This window comes from Egretta garzetta, unplaced genomic scaffold (genome assembly GCF_000687185.1).
Source record: "Egretta garzetta isolate BGI_Z169 unplaced genomic scaffold, ASM68718v1 scaffold50, whole genome shotgun sequence".
NCBI lineage: Eukaryota > Metazoa > Chordata > Aves > Pelecaniformes > Ardeidae > Egretta > Egretta garzetta.
In genome coordinates, this window is record NW_009258613.1 from 178040 (window position 1) to 199560 (window position 21521).

At 40.2% G+C, this 21521-nt stretch overlaps 1 protein-coding gene across 1 annotated transcript in view; it reads right to left on the minus strand.

Moving 5' to 3' along the window:
• Positions 1–6: 6 nt before the first annotated feature.
• TMEM65 (transmembrane protein 65) overlaps positions 7–21521 on the minus strand; it is a 42363-nt gene continuing 20848 nt past the window's right edge. Inside the window, exons 3-8 of the mRNA XM_009647967.2 lie at positions 9363–9407; positions 7209–7276; positions 5881–5935; positions 4608–4650; positions 3472–3577; positions 7–1925 (exon numbers count right to left, since the gene is read on the minus strand). Of these exons, the coding sequence (XP_009646262.2) occupies positions 1830–1925; positions 3472–3577; positions 4608–4650; positions 5881–5935; positions 7209–7276; positions 9363–9407 (413 nt within the window). The 3' untranslated portion in view covers positions 7–1829. The remainder of the gene's footprint in view (positions 1926–3471; positions 3578–4607; positions 4651–5880; positions 5936–7208; positions 7277–9362; positions 9408–21521) is intronic.

The following is a 21521-nucleotide window of genomic DNA, read 5'->3' on the forward strand; positions in this document are numbered from 1 at the left end:
AGAGTGCATCGTTTTCTAGAAGGACTGGGTTTTGTGGGTGGAAGGCTTTCGTTTGTTTGTTGTGTTGTTTGGTTGGGTTTTTTTTAATAAAGCTTCCAACTTTAAAAATGCAAACCAAAACTCCTCTGTATTTGTGTTCTATGCGTGGCTGAGATTTCTTTCAGTTTTACAGTTTGGTCCAAATTCTCAAGGTTTAATGTACAAAGTACAGTACATGCTGCTAGGATTACTCACTGCAAGTTTTCAGAGTCTGCTTTTAAAAAAACCAAACAGATAAAACACTGTCACCTTCATTAAAGGCTGATGTCAAAATTTCAGTACTGCTGTTAAACAGCTTCTAGAAATGAGACAGAGAAGTCAGATTTATGACCAAGAGATAAGCAACGAGCTCTGTAAAATGTACACGTTACAATAAGACTTTTCCTATAGTAAATAAAAGTCATCAGGGGACTTAATTTTTTTTTTTTTTACCATTTCTTTCTAGGCTTCAGAACAATTCCAGCAATATAACTTTTGAAGTGCCCTGGCCATGCCTCTCTTTTTAGTGTCTTTTCCAAATGGTATTCAAACAGGTAAGAAACCCTCTCCTCTAATTAGCAGTTATCAGTTCAGCATTATGCTATTGGCAAATCAGATCCTGAAATATGAATATTCAATAGCTGTAATCAGTTTATTCATGACCATATAAAAAAAGCACAGTTGCACGTGACTGCACTGTCAGGTCTGTAACACCAAGTAAGACTACAAAAATAAAAGGCAGAAAAGGAAAAAGGCCTCAAGTCTCCTTTTTTGTTGTTTGGGACTTTTGGTTTTGGGGTTTTTTTACTAATTGTGTCACAGAAAAAAAAAAAAAAGTAGCAAAGGCTTAATCTTAAATACAAAGTTATAATCTGAAAATCAGGTCCTCTAATCCAGACTGATGGTACGTTTTATTGTTTCAACCAAACCACCCATTACAAACTTGCAACAATAGCACTCATTCACACCCTGAAGCATCCACCCAATCAACTACTCACACCTTAAAGAAAGTTGTTTGTGGTTTTGAAACAGTTGGTCTGAATTCTTCACTACCACACTCAAAACTCAGGAAGACAAATTTAAGGATATTTCAATTCTCAAAATATTGTTTAGAAAGGAAAAAAACAAGGCATGAATATGGAAGTACAGAAGGTGTTAAAACACAGCTAAAAAATGGAATTGGTAAAGAGCCTACACTGGAAACACTTACCTTGTCAAAGCATTAAAATTATCATCTCAGTAGACAATTCAGACACTTAGTCAGAATTGTGAAAAAATGCAAACTAGACTGTTGTAGACCACCAAATTATCTACAAAACGTGCAAAACGACGGCTGGTGAGGGGGCAACCAGTCACCTTGCAAAGCAAGGGACTTTGAATTACTCATGACTGACTTCCTTAATAATCTGCATTGAAGGACCTGATGGACACCAGTGACATTTTTGTCATGCGATTACAACTGTTAGGCAGCCAATATGCAACTCAAGAGTGATACTGTCATCCATGGTGGATTATTAAAGTAATAATCCATTAAAGAGTAAGGTCAAAGGGGAAAGTGGTAAACATCAGTTGTCATAAAAGAAAACACTTCAAAAATTTACAATTAAATAAAAAGTTAGATGGTATCTTATAAAAAGAAGTACTGAACACAACAAAGCCACAATAAATTAGTGTTTCCATAAAACGACATGCTGAAGGTTTTGTTCCCAAGTCTATACATTTTTTTACTGTCTGTTAATTCCTAAATATTGACAGCGTAATTGAATAATTGAGGTACAGTAGTTTACATCTGTATATGTCTTGTAAAAAGGTTAATTTTTTTCTTCCAGTTTTTCTTCCTCATCGCCAAAGAACAACAAAGGAAACATTCCTAAAATGCAGCCAATGGTCACTCCAATAGCTTTACCCTAGAGAAAGGGGGAAAAAATTAAGTTTCTCATTGATCAGTTGTTACTCATTTGCTATGCAGTACCAACATAGCCAGGAACACAGACCCTTTGATTCTAGCTCTTGGTTGGGAGCCACATTTTTCTTAGCATGCAGACTAGAAACACAATCTATGAGAGACATATATGACAAGGTTAGAAACAGCATGCACTGTGATAAAAGACAATTCTGAATGAAGAGGAGGGGAATGACCCATGAAGAGCTGCAGAGGTGGTAAGGGAAGAGACACGGATTCAGAGGATTAGTAGGATGGCCAGGAAGACAGGGAGGGAGGGGAAAAAAACCTCCACAAACCACATTTTAGGTGCAATTATAAATGTATCTGCTTGCATCTTGCAATGCAAATTATCATCAAGGTCAGGAACAATGAATCCCTCTGAAACATGATAATTTGCAAGGCTCAAGGTAGAGATGAAAACAAAAATTGGAAAACATTTCACAGTTGACCTAGATGTAAAAGACAACCGGAGAAGAAAGAAATAAGAAAGGCAACATCCAAACCACATCACCAGCCGTAGGTGGATAGTGTTGAGAAACTTGAGGCAGTGGGTATAAGAGAAAAAATGCTAGCATACAGGCTAAGATGCTCAGAAGTCTTTTCAGAGAAAGGGGCTGTGAATGAACTGCAGTGCAATGACAGGCTTTTGCCACAGACTCAGCTTCCGCTGAGAAAACTCTTACGTTGGACAGAATAGAGGGCAGCCCACTGACCACATGCCAGTTCTTCCCCGCTCCATGCTTTGATCTATCACAGCTAAAAAAAGATTTCTTTTCCCCCTAATTTTTCCTCAGCAGGTATTATTTCTCTTCCCTTAAATCTGCAAAGAAATTTTTCCCCAGGAAGGTTTGTTCTGGGAAAGTGAAAGAAACAGCTGTTTCTTTACTCAGTTTCTTATAATCTGTTTCTTTAATCAAAATAAACTAACGCTCTCGTTGCTGAAGTGGGACTGCTTCAAATGTTTAAATGTTAATTAAGTAATCATCCTGAAAATCAATCTGCAAGATGAGTGTCCTGTAACTGTAAATCCAGCAGTGAATATTACTCAAATACTAAAAATTTACCCACAGGAAAGCTAATTTCATATCCATGCTAATTATAGAATATTAGAAATTAATACATACTAGCACAAATATATGAATAGCAAGCACTTGACAAAGAATGTAGAGAAGTAAACTAAGGGTTCATAACTTCCAAATAAACTATCTTATCACAGTCGCCAGAGCTCAACCCCGGGATCTGCACAGCATACACAAAATCACTGCAGAGACTATCCATGTTACTAGTCACTCGTGGGGTATTGCGTACAAAAAAACCACCCAAGCCTGAAACAATCCAGTCTCATGATGCTCCCCGACATAGGGTCACAAATAAACGTTCCAGGAAATGGGTAAAATGTTAGTGGTCGTCAAGTATTTAACGGCAAAAATGACAAAAAGGATTTGTCACGTATTAGTTTCAACAAAAAAAAGCTCTGCGCAAACAGTGCTTACCTACGGGATACTCACCAAGTGTGCACTGAGACGCGTTTGCCACATATCAGCTTGTTTGGGTGTCAGATCAGGGATTGACAGACCCAGTCGTGAGGCTAAAGCTTCTACATAACCTGCAAGACTGGAAGAACAAGAAAACAAGAACAAACAATTTTGGATCTGACAGTATCTTCTAGTGAAGATTTTGAAATATTTGAAGCCCTGAACTTAAAATTAATAGCTTTGCTTTTCTGTCAGCATACTGATAAAGCCATTGAGAGGTAAATATGGGAAAGTGTTCAGACTTCTGATGGTCACATTTTGCAGTGTCAGTTAACTGATTTTCTCACTGATTTAATATGCAATATTCTCAGAAAAGCTTTATGCGTTAGGAGACAACTGGTGTGAATGTTACTGTATTTTTGCAGAGCTTGTAAGTAACCTTTACTGGAGGAAAGATTTTACACACACACTAACTAGTTAGTAACAAGCCTTATTATTTGCAGAAAAAACAATTAGAGGGAAAGTGAAAGAGAAGCATAACAGACAGCTTTACTTTCAGCAATTACCCAGAAATTTCCTTTAAAAACTTAAAAATTCAGATGCATCTTTTTATATCAGAAATAGGTATGCCTAGCTCTGAAGACATTTCATATATATAGTTGTTTTACCAGAGGAGAAGGAAGAGTCTTCAGATTTAGGCATAACAATCTGAGCAGGTATATTAGGTATATTCTATCATCACAGCAATACATTGTATCACCAGAAAAAAGTATTTTTCCATTTTGTATTTTAATGAATGCACTCTTTGTAGAAGATGATGTAATATTTCGTTAAAAGCAAGTATTACCTATAGACTACACTGATTCACGTTAAACGTCAATCCCAATTTTATCACTTAAAGTACAGAATAGTGTAATAGCAGGAGAGTTACTCCATTTCTGAACTATGGCATTGCAGTTTTAACCTCAACAAGAACCACCTAATATTCCAACTGTTTCCTAGCAAGGACAGAATACCTTTCTACAGTCACGTACTTTACTGAAGCAAAATTCAAGAGCTAGGAAAATACAAAAGCCATTTCAGCAGTTTCTATGGTTTAGTTCAGTAGCACCAACAGTGTTTGCAAGAGCGGATAAAAAGAAATATTCTTAATACAAGTTCAGACATACCCCAGTCCAGCTAAATCTGAAACAAGGTTTCCCAAAGCTGCAGCTGGACGGAGGAAGAGCGAAAAGAAGGGGAGAGGAAGGCAAAGTATTATTTTAATTACAAAGAAAACAACCAGTGCCCCTCCCTCCCCCCCCAGCGACCCTCGCTCTTCTCAGTTTATATAGAAATGTATTTAAAAGACTCAAAGGAAGTTTCTTTAATTTTACAGTTTTTCTTCTGACCTTATTACGGTTTATAATAACAGCAGCAGGATAACAATAATAGGAAGTGCAACTATTTTTCTCAACTTGTATGAACAAAACTTGACAAATACAACAAGACAACACTGACACCTGGAAATCAATGCAACAGCTTTTCAGCTCAGAGTTAAAACCGGCCAGGCGTGGCTGCCCGTTTCACACAGCTAACGCTGGACACTAACGCTGGACACCAAGCAAGGCCTCCCAGTGCCTGGAGAGGCACAGGAGCACTGGAACAGAAGGAGCTGTTACTCACATATGTAGCTTTGATAAACACTTCAACATATCCATGAACTGTGTCAGTTTAGAAATAAATACTGTATGAATGACTCAATAAAGTTACACGCTTAAACCACGTGATTTCACAGCAGATCTTACGGAGATAAGCTCGCTTGTGACTGCCTTGGATTGCAAAAGGGCTTCAAATTTCCAGATGATTAACTTGTTCTGCTATATATATATTTTAATTTAAGCTATCTGGTGCTTTCGAGCAATGCTGCACCTGCAGTTGGTGGATCCACGAGCAGTTTTCCTTCCTCTGACATTGCAGAGGCACCAAAGGTGTGGAGCAGAGCTTATCAGTTTTGGCCCAGTGCAGGAGCAGGGCGGCTGCTTGGCCTTCCCGTGGTATCACACGGAGGCAGAGAAGCCACCAAGAACACCAGCCAACACAGTAAAAGGACACCAACACCAATCTTCACTTGGCACTGCAAGCAAATAGCAACTAACAAATACATAGATGCACATACAGAAATATCAGACCCTAGGGAATTTAGAGCAGTTCTATTACAGAAATGCAAATACACTTTCTTAAGCAACCCAGGACTTGATCTTTTAGATTAAAACCAACATGGATTTCAAAAGCTCTTTGAACTGCAATTCCATTTCACCAAATGTAATATGTCCTTGCTTCAACCACAGGTTGTTTCTGCAAGACCAAGGAAGAACCATTTCCAGCCCTGTGGCTCACTTTCAGCCTAAAATACAGGCACGTGCCACATTAGTCTACACATACTGCATTTTTATTACTTGCCTGCCATAGTTGAAATTCCTAGGACAACTCCAATTGACAACTCTATTTGGGTTCCCTGAAAAATAAGAGTTTTCTCATTAATTGAGAGATTTCGAGTTAAAATAGATTATATGTATTTGGCAAAAATACGGCTTACTGCTTGGTTTTGTTAAGATTGAAAGGATAAAGGGACATTACTTCCACTAGATCTGCACAGCTCCTGCCATCCAAGCATATGTATTTCCCCCTAGGACAAGAGCCTACTTTTGATATTCTTTCAATATTTTACACTGTTTCATAACAGCCACCTAATGGACAAAACAGTCATCTCTGCATAGCATTTTCCCCACTGCAGTTCTTAGTCTGAATGCACAGCTCTGAACACAAACTTCTACAAATACTGAGTAAACAAATAAAACACAGTATCGTAGCTCCTTACTTTTTCAGTTGAAGAGACATGGTCACAGTGAGTTGTACGACGAAACAGCAGTACATGGTCCAAAGATGAGAGACAATGTGCATGCATTAAAACAAGACATGTTCCGGGTGGATATAGGAAAATGTTCTCTACCGTGAGGACAGCTGACCATTGCAACAGGTTGCCCAGACAGGCTGTGCAGTCTCTGCCCTTAAATCTTCTAAAGACCCACAGGATAAAACCAAGAACAACTTAATCTGAGCTTACAGCTGACCCTGCATTGAGTGGGAGGTTAGACTAGAGACCTAGTGGGTCCTGCAGCCCCTTCCCATCTGAATTATCCCATCATTAAGACCACACGGTCAATGATAATTCTGCACAGGGAACAGTATCTTTGGCCTTTGTCCATCTTCCTGTTCCACTAGCCCACTTCATCTTCCAAATTAACAGGAAAACATCTCTGTTACTTGGAAATGCCAGGCCACATCAGTACAAATCAGCATCAGCACTAACATTGCCTGCATCACTCAGAACAAAGGAACACATCAGTAAAAGCCCTGAAGACCCATTCATCAACACATTATAATCACATTATCATCAGTCAGTACAAAAAAAAAAATAAAATGTATCGACTATGTGATCATAAATGCGTCTTGCAGTACAAATTAGGAGAGGAAAAAACAAAGCAATCCTCTTCTCAATTCAGTGAAATTAGTTACAATACTGTCCTTCAGAAGGAACAACACTCCTTTGCATTCTGCAAATGCTGAATAAGAGCATGGACATTTTCTTTAAAAAAGAAAAAATAAAATAGAAATTAGTAACTTGAAACAGAGGGAACCAAGCCTTCCTGAAGCTCTCCTTCACTCATTTAGTACTTTAACGATATGAATCTTACTGACTTGATCAAGGAAATAAATAATGAACTTACCGCAGCAATCATAATTGCGTTATCCAAAAATCCAAACCCTACAAAAGGTAATGCATTGTGGAAGAACACTAAAAGAAATAAGTAACAAAGAGAAAATAAATATTTATAAGAGTTCACTAGTTCACGCGAACTACTGAAACGTCAGTCTAATACTGCCTTTAAGAGAATCAAAGACAACGTACACAAAATGCCTTTCCTACTATTTCTATTAGTGACTTTATTGATGGCAGGTTTGGTAAAGCCCTTTGCTACATGTAAGTGTTGCTTACAAAGAACCAGTTAAGCCAACTTACTCTTTGCAAATACCTGTACAATTTTGGATGGAAGCCACTTAATGCCTGTTACTGCATAAGAGAAATATTTGAACTATGCAAACTTCGATACTATTTACAGTCCTTCCAACCAATGTTGCAGTATCATTGAAGATTGCCAAAATGTCTCACCAGACTCCCTGAATTCTTCTCTTCCTCTGCAAGTCCCTCTCTATTCCCGTGCAAGAGCTCCATCTTCTTCATGCATTCCTAAAAATGCGTATTTTAAGAGTATTGCCTGGAGCTAGGCAATTCTTATCAAAACTCCTTCAGCTAAATCTGCAAATGCTAAGGTGGTTTTTACTAGTGTGTCATACAGCGTTAATTATTTCACTATTGAACCCAAACCTCTGTATCTTGTTTTTGTTTGGGCAGTATGCCAAGAGCAAGTTCGACTTGAAGCTGCTTCTCAAAACACTGTTTAAGAAATCAAGTTCCACCTTTCATTTTATGCATTCTTTCTTTTCACTCCTGCAACTCCAAGTAAACCCTATTTGAAAACATTTTCTATTGCAGGAACTTGGGACATGCTGGTTTGAATAATTTCTAATGGCAAGCACAGTCCTATTGGATCATTTCTTTTTTCCCCTGCTCCTTTTTCTCTCTCAAGTTTTAGCTTCTAAGCTTCTGATGGAGATGGGACTGAATTTGCACAGCATCGCCTGCAGCTGAGTTTCAAGGTGCTAGCATCATAAGACTAAACACAGCCCTGAGGACAGGCTGTATGACTAAAAGTACAGCTTCTCTTTTCATTTATTTAACATTTAAAATTCATCAGCTATTTAGGCTTTTTTCCCCAATTCAGATGGGATCAATAATTCCTCTATTTTATAAACTTAGAGATGCAAAATTATGAAGACAGAACAAGAATGCATGAACTTCAGGGTCATGTGAAAAGAAACCAGTATGAGTCCATTTTGGGTTTACCTCTCACAGACAGCGTAAATCCATGATCATATAAAAAACAAAGACACATGTGAGATCTTTCATGCTCAGGTACTAGAACATGTTTGGACTTCTGTAATCACTTTGTAAGAAAACACATACCTTCTGAAATGCACAGGTAAAAGACTGAAGCACAGAATGTATAAAATTTTCCAAATTATTATTTTTTTAAACCACTGCAGTACAAAAAAAACCCCAAACCATAAATAACAAAAAAGCACATAGAGATGCCTACTATTTTCAAAATGTGTGCACCAAACTCTGGAGCTACAAAGGGAAATCAAATTCTTACTGAAGTTGACAGAATTTTGGAATCCATGGAGTAAGCAGAACCCCAGGGACCAAGCAAAAAAAAAAACCCAAAGAAAAATAAGCGTAGATACCTAAAGTAGGAAAATGTTCAACCAAATACATTTGCTCACTGCCAGAGTTTAAAAACCACAAAAATACATTGATTTGGAAACTAAATCAGAATTTGAATGACCACGGTATAAAGAATACCACATCTATTTCCAATTTTTCTGCAATTTCATCCTACTTCTCAGTCTATTTAAAATATATGCAACAAGGAGCAAGTCCATAGTTTTAAGCTTAAAAAAACCCCCCCACAAGGTACTGCAGCATCAACACAGCTCAGCTTACAAAACCAAGGTTTGCTGGCTTTGAACAGCGTGGTCTCATTTGGGCTTTCTGTCCTACTTTCACTAAGTGGTGCACATTCTCCAGCTGAGGTGTTATGAAATAAAGAAGGCAGGGTGACTGTTGGTGCTTGCTTTGGTTTTCTGTTACTCCATACGACAGGATGAGGACAGACCAGCACTTGTAGGAGAAAGATGAAGCAATTCAAAGACAGACTGCACAAGTACTGAACCACATTCAACAAACATTCTTCTTTTACCATGTTTCAGTTGTCCTGGAGATGGTGGGGCAACTTCCAACTTCTCTAGAGAAGTCAAAATGAAATGAGAAAGTTAGCTAGTTCATCAGAAACTCAGTGTATTATATTATAAAGTGTCTACCAAATTACTAGCAGGCAAAAAACCAGTTATGTTATTTAACAGTTTTAAAACTTGAAGAAAAATGTTTCACATGTACATTTTTATTATTTTTACAAAAGATAACATGATATCAAAAGCCACGAAGTCTTAGAATGATATTACAAGATTAAACTTGTACAGTGATTATGCAATTACAGCATACATTAGAAGCAGCCCGTTAGCCATCTTTATTACTGAAAATTAGATAAACATTAAGATTAGAAAAAACAGGGCATTTAAAGAGAATTGCATTTTATTATTTGTTTTTGGAGGTCATCTAAGCATGCATCAGACAACCTCCTTTCCTCCAGAGACAGTCTGCAAAAAAACCCCTACCATTTCTGTTCTGATAGAAGGCATCCTTTAATAACTAGCGTAAGAATAAAAGAAAAATACTATGACAACATTAGAGACCACTGATTTCATTAACAGCAGATCAAGTTTGGTCATTTGGTGCATGTTTCAGGTATCCTGGCATCAAACCATTATGAGTTTGGAAGGACAAAGATGTCACTCCTGAACCTTAGAGAGTCCTCGATAGGAAGCTAATGCAGTCTATTAGAGGTGATGCACAGAACGCAGCAGCAACAGCTACCCATTTCACAGGAGCAAGGGAAAGAAAACAAGCTACTTTTTTAGGCTTTTGTTGTTTTTCTTAATATGTGAATATTAAGCATAAGACCCCTTTTAAGGCAGGAAAAAAGTTGCACCAGTATCATCCAGTATGGTGAACCCTAGGCTTTTGGCAAATTGCTTCCATACTTCTGATTAGGTAACTTCTACAGGCAAAGATAAAAAATGCTAAAACCTGAGAGAAGCCTACAACCCTACCTCAAGTATTCAAATTTTACTTGGGACAGCCAAGCACATGAAAAGACAATGCTGCAAATACAGGCTGTGAATCATTTGAGTATATGTCTGAACTGTACAGACCAGAGTTGAGTATCCCTGCTTCCAAGTCACTCCTATATTCAATACTACTGTGAAGGAGAAACTAAAATAATCACTTAAATTAACTTTGGGGCAGGAAAGGTTAGACCACAACACCAATGTTCAGCCAACCAGGACACTGACTTCCAAAATAATTCCATTAATTTAAGGTCTTAAACTATAACAACTTTCAAGCTTTAGCAGTTACTTAAGAGCTGTTTCTTCCCTCTGCCCAACAGATAAACTACCTAAGCTCTACAAACACCAGTTGCATGGGAGAACCATCACGCAAGTGGGAGAAGTACAGGCCAAATACTACAGAAATAAAGACTTATTTTCCCCCCCTCCCCTAGAAAATGCTAAGGAATTCACAGATTCAAACCTCAGGCTGGAGGACAAACAAAAGAACATCCCATGGCAAACAGAGAGGAGCCCTGCAAGAGCCAATCTTCCAAAGCTGCAGGCATCACTGGTGCCCAACAGCTAGAAAGTGTCAGACCAAAGTTTTCAGCTCGTGTTTGGGAAGGATGGGACCCATTTTCCCAACACAAACTTCTCCTGCACTTGTCTGCATGCAGTCTCCCTCCATCCCTGCAGGTTAAGCAAAGTTTTTACATAAGCATGGAAAAAGAGAGCGCTGTCTGTTTAGTCCAGGACTGCCCTTCAGCAGCTTTTTTCAGAGAGAGCAAATTCGTACAACACTGGAGAGAAAAGGGGGAAAAAAAAAAAAAAAAAAATAAAAAAAATCAGAGCCACTTTGAACCAGAGATTAACTGAGGACACAGTTTCCAAAAGCTCTAGATGCCCTGGGGGTGGCCAGGCAACCTAAGCCAGCACCATCACATTCCTGATACAATTTCCTAACCTCCTCTTGCTCCATCCTGCTGGATGGCAAGGAGAATGAAAGCCCCAAATCATGAACTCGAGCACAGGAGGTCACTGAGGGAGCGCTGCCCTCCAGGGCTTTCTGCTCCAATGGGAAGCTATCACACCAACCGGCATCGTTCCTTGGCTTCATGTGACACTGCCACTGAAACCATCCCTGCTGAATAAAACCACGTATTCTTCAAGTCTAGTTCTCCATATACAGTGATTTAATGATAAAAAAACTGTAACAGCATACATAAACTTCCAGGAAACACTCTTATTTACATCTGAGGAAGACATCTTTTCATAGTTTGCCCTGATTACGATATCCAGTTAATTTAGATAATTCCCAAGTGAAGTATTTCGGGTACCAACACAGAAGCCAGAAGACTATTTGGTTTGTCACCGTATATTACAAAGCTCTAGAACATCAGTCTTGTAGGTTTAACTACAATGGATGTTTGAGTTTGATAGCGTGTGGCAGTCTACATAATTACACTCTATTCAGTGTAGCTAGAAAGTGATTAAAAAGCTAAAAAACAGTGCATAAATTATTTTAGAAGCTTACTACCAAAAGGAGGAATTGAGGACAGGCATTTGATAGGAGAAAAACACCCCAGTCCTTTACGTCTATGAATAATGGGAGTGTCAGGTCACATTAACTAAAAAGGACATAAACCTCCTTCAGAGCATAAACCAAGGACTATCTTGGGTTGGTTTTAAAAGTAGGAAGGCTGGGGATAGAGGAGAGATAAGTTAGTGCAAGGTACAAAGAAACAGCAAGGGATCAAATATAAGTGAAAATTACTTCATCACTGACATAACCTGTTTTGGTGGTGTAAGACTGTGATGGCTTTGGCTGGGATAGAGTTAATTTTCTTCACAGTAGCCAGTATGGGGCTATGGTTTGGATTTGTGCTGGAAACAGTGTTGATAACCCAGGGATGTTTTCCTTACTGCTGAACAGCGCTTACACAGAGTTAAGGCCTTTTCTCCTCCTCACCCCACCCCACCAGCGAGGAGGCTGGGGGGGCACAAGAAGCTGGGAGGGGACACGGCCGGGACAGCTGACCCCAGGGATATCCCACACCGTATGATGTCATGCTCAGCAGATAAAGCTGGGGGAAAAAGAAAAGGGGGGACACTTGCAGTGATGGCGTTTGTCTTCCCAAGTCACCGTTACACGTGATGGAGCCCTGCTTTCCTGGGGATGGCTGAGCACCTGCCTGCTGATGGGAAGTGGTGAATTAATTGCTTGTTTTGCTTTGCTTGTGTGCATGGCTTTTGCTTTCCCTATTGAACTGTCTTCATCTCAACCCACAAGTTTTCTCACTTTTACCCTTTCGATTCTCTCCCACATCCCACTGTGGGGGGGGGAGTGAGCCAGTGGCTGTGTGGGGCTTAGTTGCTGGCCAGGGTTAAACCATGACAGGGATTCCTGCTAAATACCCATTTTGTGAAGCAGGGCACCTAAGGTGCTTCAACAACACAAGGGCAGTCAAACATTAAGAGATGTTCCTAAAGACAGCATGGTGGATACTCTTCTGTAGGTAGTGTCTTCCTGCCGCACCCATAAGAACTTTCTTTTTTTATAAAAGAGTCTTGCTAAACTCATCAGGAAGCACGCCTGATGCCAGCTTCCCTCATCGCTGAGGTAAAAATTAACCTGGGGAAAAAAAAAATCTGGGATCACATATATTAACGAGACAGGGATAGAAGTCTGACAGAAGAAGATCAGATCACTAAGTGCAGGTCAGTCCTGCTCACGCTCTGGAGAGGGAAACTCCAATCCTGACCCCCTCTCTGCCTGAGCCAGGACACTCGTCTCCAGCCTGGAGAGGGTATTGAGTCCCACCCTGCCCAAAGCAGGGCCAAATCAGACCTGGTTGCTCAGGACTTTGTCACACGGTACCTGCAGGACCAGGCTCAAGGAAAAAGCTGTCCTCTGTGGAACACTGCCCTACGGTGACGGGGGCTGGACCACCTCAGCTCTACTTGCAGAGGTCAAGGCTTAGTTTAAAGCTGGGACATTGGGAGGGGAAAAAAAAAAAAAAAAAAGAGAATTAAATTAGAAAGAATTCAATAACCACTGTGGCATGAAAGCCAGTAACCTTTTTACAGAATCACTTCCAATATCACCTGTTTAAAGCATAACATACTTTAAAACTCTGCAAGGTATGAAGGCACCAGGGGAACACATCACTTGGAGAGCCAAAAAAATTCTTTAAAGCAATTTTTTAAAAAACTCTAGATCACAAAATGTATTTCAGAATAGAGTATTGACACGAAGCAGTTCTGACTATTTGAATTTTCAAGGCTCAGCAAAAAACAAGAAAAAAAAAATCTTCAGAGAGTACAGCAAAGGAAACAAGCCCTTCTCTTGTTTTACTGGAGTGAAAACAGAAATCCAAATTGCAAAACCCCCTTTCAAGAACTGAATTCAGTCAGAAGCCAACAGTTCAGAGTTTAAATAGCTGGGCAAAAACCCCTGAAGTACTCTGGTATTGCATTTCACAACAACCATTCACCAGCTTGTCCTGTGCCATAGTGCTGAATAAGACACCAGAATTCATCTAATCACAGAAGGAGTAAAATGAAAGGGCAGAATAAGGAATATTACTATTTTCTAACTGACATTCATTAGCATAAATGAAGTTATAAACCAAGGTTCAAGTGCAATACAGGTCACGAGCCCTGAATTAGCAAACTCTGTGGAGCAGAAAAAAAACAAAACAAAAAACCAACAAACTGCCTCTTAAATCTGTTCTTGATCTTTTTTGAATTTACGATATCACTTTTTTTGCTAACTAAACATTGCCTTTTTTTTTTTTTAATAGACAGAACCCAGGGGGGGATGTAAAACTGTCAGCATAAATAATACCATTATGCACAACTTGGCCCAAATCCAGCAAGTTCAATTAACTCTGCCAACTGGAGTCGATTTACACCAAGACAGTACTTGCAATTTAGATATAAGATTATTAGTCTTAGCTGACAAGACCCCCAACTGACTAACAGCTAATGGGGTGCATTTATTCAGACAGTTGGTAAAAAAAAAAAAAAAAAAAAAATCAAAAACCAGAAAATTGTCATCACTAGTTTTTGAATTACCAATTTTTCTACCAACTGGCATACAAGAGAACTTGTATGCCTAAAGGCATGTATTATTATGCTTTATTCAAATTGCAGCTAACACTGCTGTAAAATTTTATAGCTAAATCTGTGTCACCCAGGGGCAGAAAACGCCTAACAGCCATAACAGGTCCTGTGGCCAGGGCTACCCTAGGAAGATGAATGCTACCACTCAGTATTGTTAAATCTGAGACAAAAGTATCAGCACTGTTTTATAGATTTTTAAATAGTGACCGAATTGTTAATGATTTAACAATGAATATCAAAAAGGTAAGGAGGAGGAATATGAAGAATATTAATAATCTAGATCCCTTATAACCTCATTGTAGGCTCTGAAGGTTAGTGTCTCATCTGGAAGTTACAGAGGGTTTTGTCTCAAACGCATCAATCTGTTTCCTCCAAAAAGCCTGTCCGGTTCACTTCAGCAAATCGTTCAGATACACATCGTGGAGACAGCAAGGGCTTCACTTGCACAGAACAAGAAACCAAAGGAATTGTTGCGTCTATTAAAAAAAGAGGTACTCCTTTACATGGGAGTTCACAAGAGGATCTTTATCCCCCAAATTTGGGATTGGAGTCTAGAAACGAGATGTGCGCTATTGCTTTGTTCAGTATCTAGAGGTAGAACTTTAAGAGTAAATTCTGACTACGATGTACGAGTTCATTCATGGAATAAGCTCATAAGGACACATCCGCATCCCCCTTTGTTCCTCCTTTGTTTTTCTCAAGATTTTAACAAAAACCTTCTGTACATACAGCAAAACACAAAGCTGAAAAACTGTGTTCGTTGATCTTCAGTTGGGTTCCCTTAATATTCCAGATGGGGAAAAAACCATCCACAAGCTGACAGCAAACAAAAAATTCTGCATCACTTGTTATAGCTCACAAATGGTTTCCTGTTACTATAGCAATTAAGGCACGAAAGGATGCTGACTCGTGCCGTGCTAAATATAAACCTGGCTGTTAGCCCGTTCAGTCACATGCACACAAGAAGAGAAAGCTGAGCAAAGCACTAGTAAGAGGTGAATAGACAGAGGACATGATAGAATCATTTCTCTACTACCCCTGAAAAGATAACTATGCCCAAATAATATTCTGCATAAGTACAAATTAGGACACCATGAGCATTAAAGACCATTTGCATACTCTGTAATACTGTAGAAAATTACACAGTGATTACTTTCCATCTCCTTCCCTGAAAAACCTTGAGGTAGCAGAAGAGATTATCATCTTTATTTGAAATTACTGTTATATGTAGGGGACTAAGTGCTGAAGAAGCTTTGCAGGAGCACCAGTTGTTTCCCAGATCTCTCCCAGCATCAGCCAACCAATTTCCTTCAGAACACAACTTAGGAGTGATTTCAGGGCTAGTTCACTCCTTGGATCCCATCCTAGCAGGTGGGTAGCCCAGACTTATGGGGCCCAGGACAAATCCAGGGCTAAGTGCCACATACAATGGATGCAGCAAGCCTTCTCCAAAGGAAAAAAAAAAAAAAAAAAAAAAAAAAAAAAAAAAAAAAAAAAAAAAAAAAAAAAAAAAAAAAAAAAAAAAAAAAAAAAAAAAAGACGACTGGGAATACAGCTACTCTGCACCACCTCATCTAGTGGTCAGTAGTTACTCCCTAGAACGGATGCATTTAGCAACAGAAACATATGTTATTTCTCAGCAGACGTGGGGTAGTATAGGTTTAAATATCATAGAACTTAATTTCAACTTTATCCGTAGTGCTTACTGGATGTTCATGATCAAGTACTGTGAGTATACAATACACTTATCCTACTATCCTTTCCAAAAACATGATACACCATTCATACGCTTTTAAAGATGCTTAACAAACCAAGAGACCTAAGGTGAAAAACCTGACCGGAAATGTAGGAGAAAGCACAAAATGCAAACAGGTATCCAGAAATCCAAATCACTGTCCTCACCATTAAGAGGTTTTTTCCTGTTCTAATCCAATTGTCCATCAGTGCCTTACAAACTTAAAGGTCAGCCTTTCATGTCCACACCAAAATAGGATTTGTAGTGGTTTCCTTAACAAGGTCTCAAACCACAGCTCAAAAAAAATTACAAATAAGACGCTTGCCTCAAGATGCAAGAGGGTTAATCAGCCAAAATGACAACAATGCAGAAAGGACTTGCAGTTTGTAATAGAAATGCAGGGTAAGAACAGAAATATGGAGTTTGAGCTGTCTCCTTCAGAGAGAAATAGAAAATGTCAGAAAAGCAGCTGGAGTGTTTGTATAAAAATGCCGTAAACATGGTAACATTGATAGGAAAGTAAACAGGAACAATGATGTGGTATTCTCATCGGTGCATTCCAGAAGTGAATGGTTATATATTATTTAACAAAAAAAAATAGAAAGGTACTTGAGTGCTGCCAAGAAGTAAGATGGCTGTAGCAATTCCCTGAGTGGAGTGAGCCATCCACAAAGTCAAAATTCCCTGCCTCAAAAAAACCAAAGTAATACCCATCATCCCAAATGGATGGATGGCTCTTCTTTCGCTCCTCACCCTCTCCAACTCAACACTCCGGGGCTGCAATGAGTTCCCAGGAGCTAGGGGACGGAGACCTCCTAAAGGCAGAGCAAAGTCTTTGGATGAACAAATCTTCCCTGGAGATTAACACCCTCCCCACTAGCTACAGAAAAAAAACCAGATAAGTACTTCAGACTAACATTAGAGTGGAATTAATCTCCTTCAAATATACTGATCTAACTGCGTTTCAGTAAGATGAGGCATTGGCACTTCTCTGTCAGCACTGATTTTTCTTGGGCCTCTCTGGTTCAAGGTAGGTGTTTATCAATCACTTCACCAGTTTGCAGCTGAGCAGAGCAGCAGCTCAGCAACAGTGTTGAACTGGAAACAAATAAGACCACAGTATCTTTGTTTTATCAGGGTGCGCGATTAGGTTTTCAGCTGTTCTCCGCAGCAGTCTGATGTAAGGCAGTAAGCAAAGCAGTTCTGTGGGACACCACAACGGGTTTGTTAACAAGAGTTATCGGAGCTCTGTGCACAACCAAAGAGATCTGATCTAGTAGAGGGCTTTCACCACCTTTAAATAGAAAAGCATTAGGCACCACTGATGCCTACATCTCAGGGCTCATGAAATATCTAGGGAGGTGCATAAATAATTCTATTTAGTTAACGATGTTACCCCCAGACCCTGTTTTTAAAAAGAATTCTGAGAAGTTGAGAGATTATTTTGTATATTCCCACCCCTCCTCTCCCTTATGCCCTTCTCCCACCTGCCCAAAACCACAGTTCGTTTCCCCGGGAAAGAAGAAGGGTAAGAAAAAAAGGTAATTTATTAAAAAGAGGGAGCAGCGTTGGCTTTCAGGCCCAGGGGCATGATCCCGTGCTCGCAGCCAGCAGCACGGTCCCTTGGAGGACAAAGCTGACTGATGACAGCCTTTGCAGCACCCGGGGGAACAGGGACGCTCGCTCCCACTGCCCTAGCACGGAAACAGAGCATATTTAATGACGTGGGGTGCTTGTGCCTCGTAGCAGCAAGAAGTGGGCAAGGACCACGCTATACTCACTGGCTTTTCCCAACATGCTTGCTGTTATACTGTCATTCACAGGCACAGAGTGTGAGCTTTTGCCTTCTGCAATACCCAAGAGTCTTGAAATGAGAAAAAGTGACTTGGTTAGTATCAAGAGAGATGCACAGCAATGCTTACTGTAAGAGCAAATCCAAGGCTGGCAGCAGCAGCAGCGCTGCCCACAGCCACTGGTACCAGCAGCACCTGCACTCAGACAGCAACAGCCCTGCCAACAGGCAACACCGCGCGCGGGCAGTGACAGCACTACAGTAACACCAGGGGGGCAATGGTAAATTTGATCACTTTGGTGGGATTTCTTTCCCCCCTTTCCCCCCCCTTTAAGAGCACCCTACTATGATCTTTACAGAAAGCTGAAGACAAACTACTATTAAATCACATACCACTAAGCATCATCCTTTTCTTAAGCAGAAAGTTTCATTCCCTGCCTGAGGATAACCTTAAAAGCAAGTAAGACTACAGAAATAAGCTTCTCTCTGAAATAATTTTAAATGCATACAGAGTTTATTGCTTTTCATCTGTCTCAGAATTAGGACAGCTACCCAGAATGAGACAGAGTGGACAGATAAACTGAATGATGTTCAAACATTTCATTGCAGACTTACATTAAGTGTAATTACACTCCTAATTTTTCACTGCACTGAGGCAGTCAAGACAAAAGTATGAGCTCCCCTGATGTCTTTAAGAAACTATTCATACCTGTCAGCAAAAAAAAAAAAAAGCCACAGTAAGAAACCACTGACAATTTAAGTTCCCAGCCATAAATTACCCTCAGATAATCTGTACCGCTCTACATAAATGCCTAATGAATACAGAACGCAGAGGCAATGAAGCTATTCTTAACTCTTAACCTACTGCTAGAGGTAGCACAGTAGGTTCATCACACGGGTGCCTTTCCTTTTCCCTTCCCCACCTAACTCAGCAAAGCCTCCGGCTGCGTTTGTGAAACTAGTCAGACTTCAGCATCTGACTCTCTGCGCAGTCAAAGCCAAGCTGCAACGTCAGCTGCCTTTGGCAAACGGCTGAAGGAATGAATGTAAAAATAGATAAAATACACTTTACATGGAACTTTACTTCAAAATGTTCTCTTTTGGCTTTTATGTTATAAGAATATGGAATATCTGCTGAGTTGTTATGCAGCTTCATTATTTAATAATTTATTCTGCACGTGAATTTTAAGTTCTACTGAAAAAATTCACCCTGATCACAAAACTGATCTGAAATTACTAAGATTATATGACTTTATTTATAAAAATCAACAAATAAGGAGAAGCAGAGGACAACAAAGCCTACTGGGCCTCTACTCTTCCTATAAGTGAACAGCTCTGACTAAGTTCACTTTTAACTCTTTCAAGCAATTGCCTTTATTCTTCAGAACAAAAAAGGAAAATTCTTCTCCCGGTCAGAGTTTCGGCAGCCTTTGGTAAGCAGGAGCCTTCCCTCGGGAGGATTAACTAGCTCAGCTGGAAGCGCATCTCTGCAGCTTCCAACCGCAGAGCTAACGCAAGTTCAGCCCACGTCACAGCTCTGCAAGTCCCAGCTGTGCACACAACTCCCTCTAAAGCTGCTTCGGGACCTCTGCTCTATGAAGCACCACACATCTGATCCATTTATTTAATCCCAATGTTGCTTAATCCTCCCGTGGAACTACCCAACGCCAGTTTATGAGAGACTGGGTTCCGCCACTCAGCACAGTCTTCGGCTTTCAACTTTGCACGTTTTCCCTTTGCCACTGCTAGTTTTTTTACCTGATCCTTCGTCACAGTTTCAACTGTGAGCGTGCAGCAGACTCCTGTGAGCTCTGAAATTACATGTTCCACCTTCAGTTCTCCTAATCAGCTTGATAATTATTAAATTACAAACACAAACCCACAGCTGAACCCAAGGTCTTCTGCACGCATAAACCTGTTCTGTTTTCTACATGGGAAGAAATATGGAATCTAAATATATTTAACACTTTTACCCTTGGCAGGGGAAAGTACGCTGCGGCACTTGTGTATTGCCTGCATCAGTGACAAACCTGTAATTAAATTTGCATCCCTACAGTTTTTTCCATGCTGTGAGACAGGGGTTGATCTCAAGTGTGCCTCCAGCATTGTTCCTTCCCTCATTCTCGGCTGCTTCTCCACCATCTGGGGACATTTACACAGCCTCTTCTCCAGCAGCAAGGAAGAGGATGGATTCAGGCTGAGGATCCTGTTTGCAGCGCTGAAGCAAAGTGCGGCGTGATACATCCCAGGAGCAATAATCCCAGATAGAAAGCCAGAGAAAGCATGAAGAGACACAGCTCCCTACCTAGTCACAAGATTAATTTTTAGATAAAACACGCTCCCAAATCTAATTGCAACTACTTGGCAATACTAAAAAAAGTAATCTGGGAGACAGAAACAGTATTGCCCACTAGTGCAAGTCACCAAACGTGCTACTAGTGACACAGGGGGATCCCAGAACGAATTCCCGTCTGAGGCACAAAAACCCTCATGGCATCTCCCATGGGAAAACAGGAAAGGCAGAACCTTAGGTCAAATACAAAACTGTACCCTGCAGTGATCTAAAGTCATGTTGCTGCTTCAAGGGGTGATTTGATATTTTTCTTCCCATTCCTAAATTCCCTCTATTCTAGCCCTTGCGCTCAGCCAGGTGGACTGCCAGGCCCAGAGAAGAGGGGCAGTGCTAGCGTGGAAAGCAGAACCAGGACTTGCACATCCAGACACTTTCAGGGCAGGGGGGACAAGACTGGGACGCTCCCTTAGCACAGCGTGGACAAAGCCAACAGTGAACCTGCACCATACAGACAAGTCACAGCTACTACACATCAACTTATCTATAACTCATCTGCACATGCTCTCACCCCTCAGTGGGGAAGCTATCTGAATGTTTTTTTCTCCATGGCTGGGAATAAATAATTAAAGTGAGCTCTGGTTTTGGGGGTTGGCTTTTTATGGTTTTGTTGTTTTTTTTTTTAACTGAGCTTTTACACAAGGTCAGACGTTAAGCTGCATTCAAACTCAGCCATATTAGTCTCTAACTGCAAAAACCGAAATAAGCAGCATCTGGAAACAAGGCCGATTCGATAGGTTCCTAGCATCCAAACTAGAGAGGTAAACCAATAATGAAAGCGTTACAAATCCAAAGAATTTTTTTTCTTTCTGATAAACCAGAGCCAATAAATGAGTAAACAACAAGTGACATACATTTGCCACCGGAACCAGTCATCTTTGACATGGGCCATTTGTGCTGCATCACAACCACAACCACACTTTTGTTGCATTCCTTCTATTCAGGGATGCCCTGGTTTCGGCTGGTAGAGAGTTCATTTTCTTCCTAGTAGCTGGCATAGTGCTGTGTTTTGGATTTCGGATGAGAATAATGTTAATAACACACTGATGGTTTAGTTGTTGCTAAGTAGTGCTCACACTGGTCAAGGGCTTCTCAGCTTCCCCTGCTCTGCCAGGGGAACATTGCCACTAAAGATGAGGAAAAGGCTGAGATACTCAACGCCTTCTCTGCCTCGGTCTTTAGTGGCC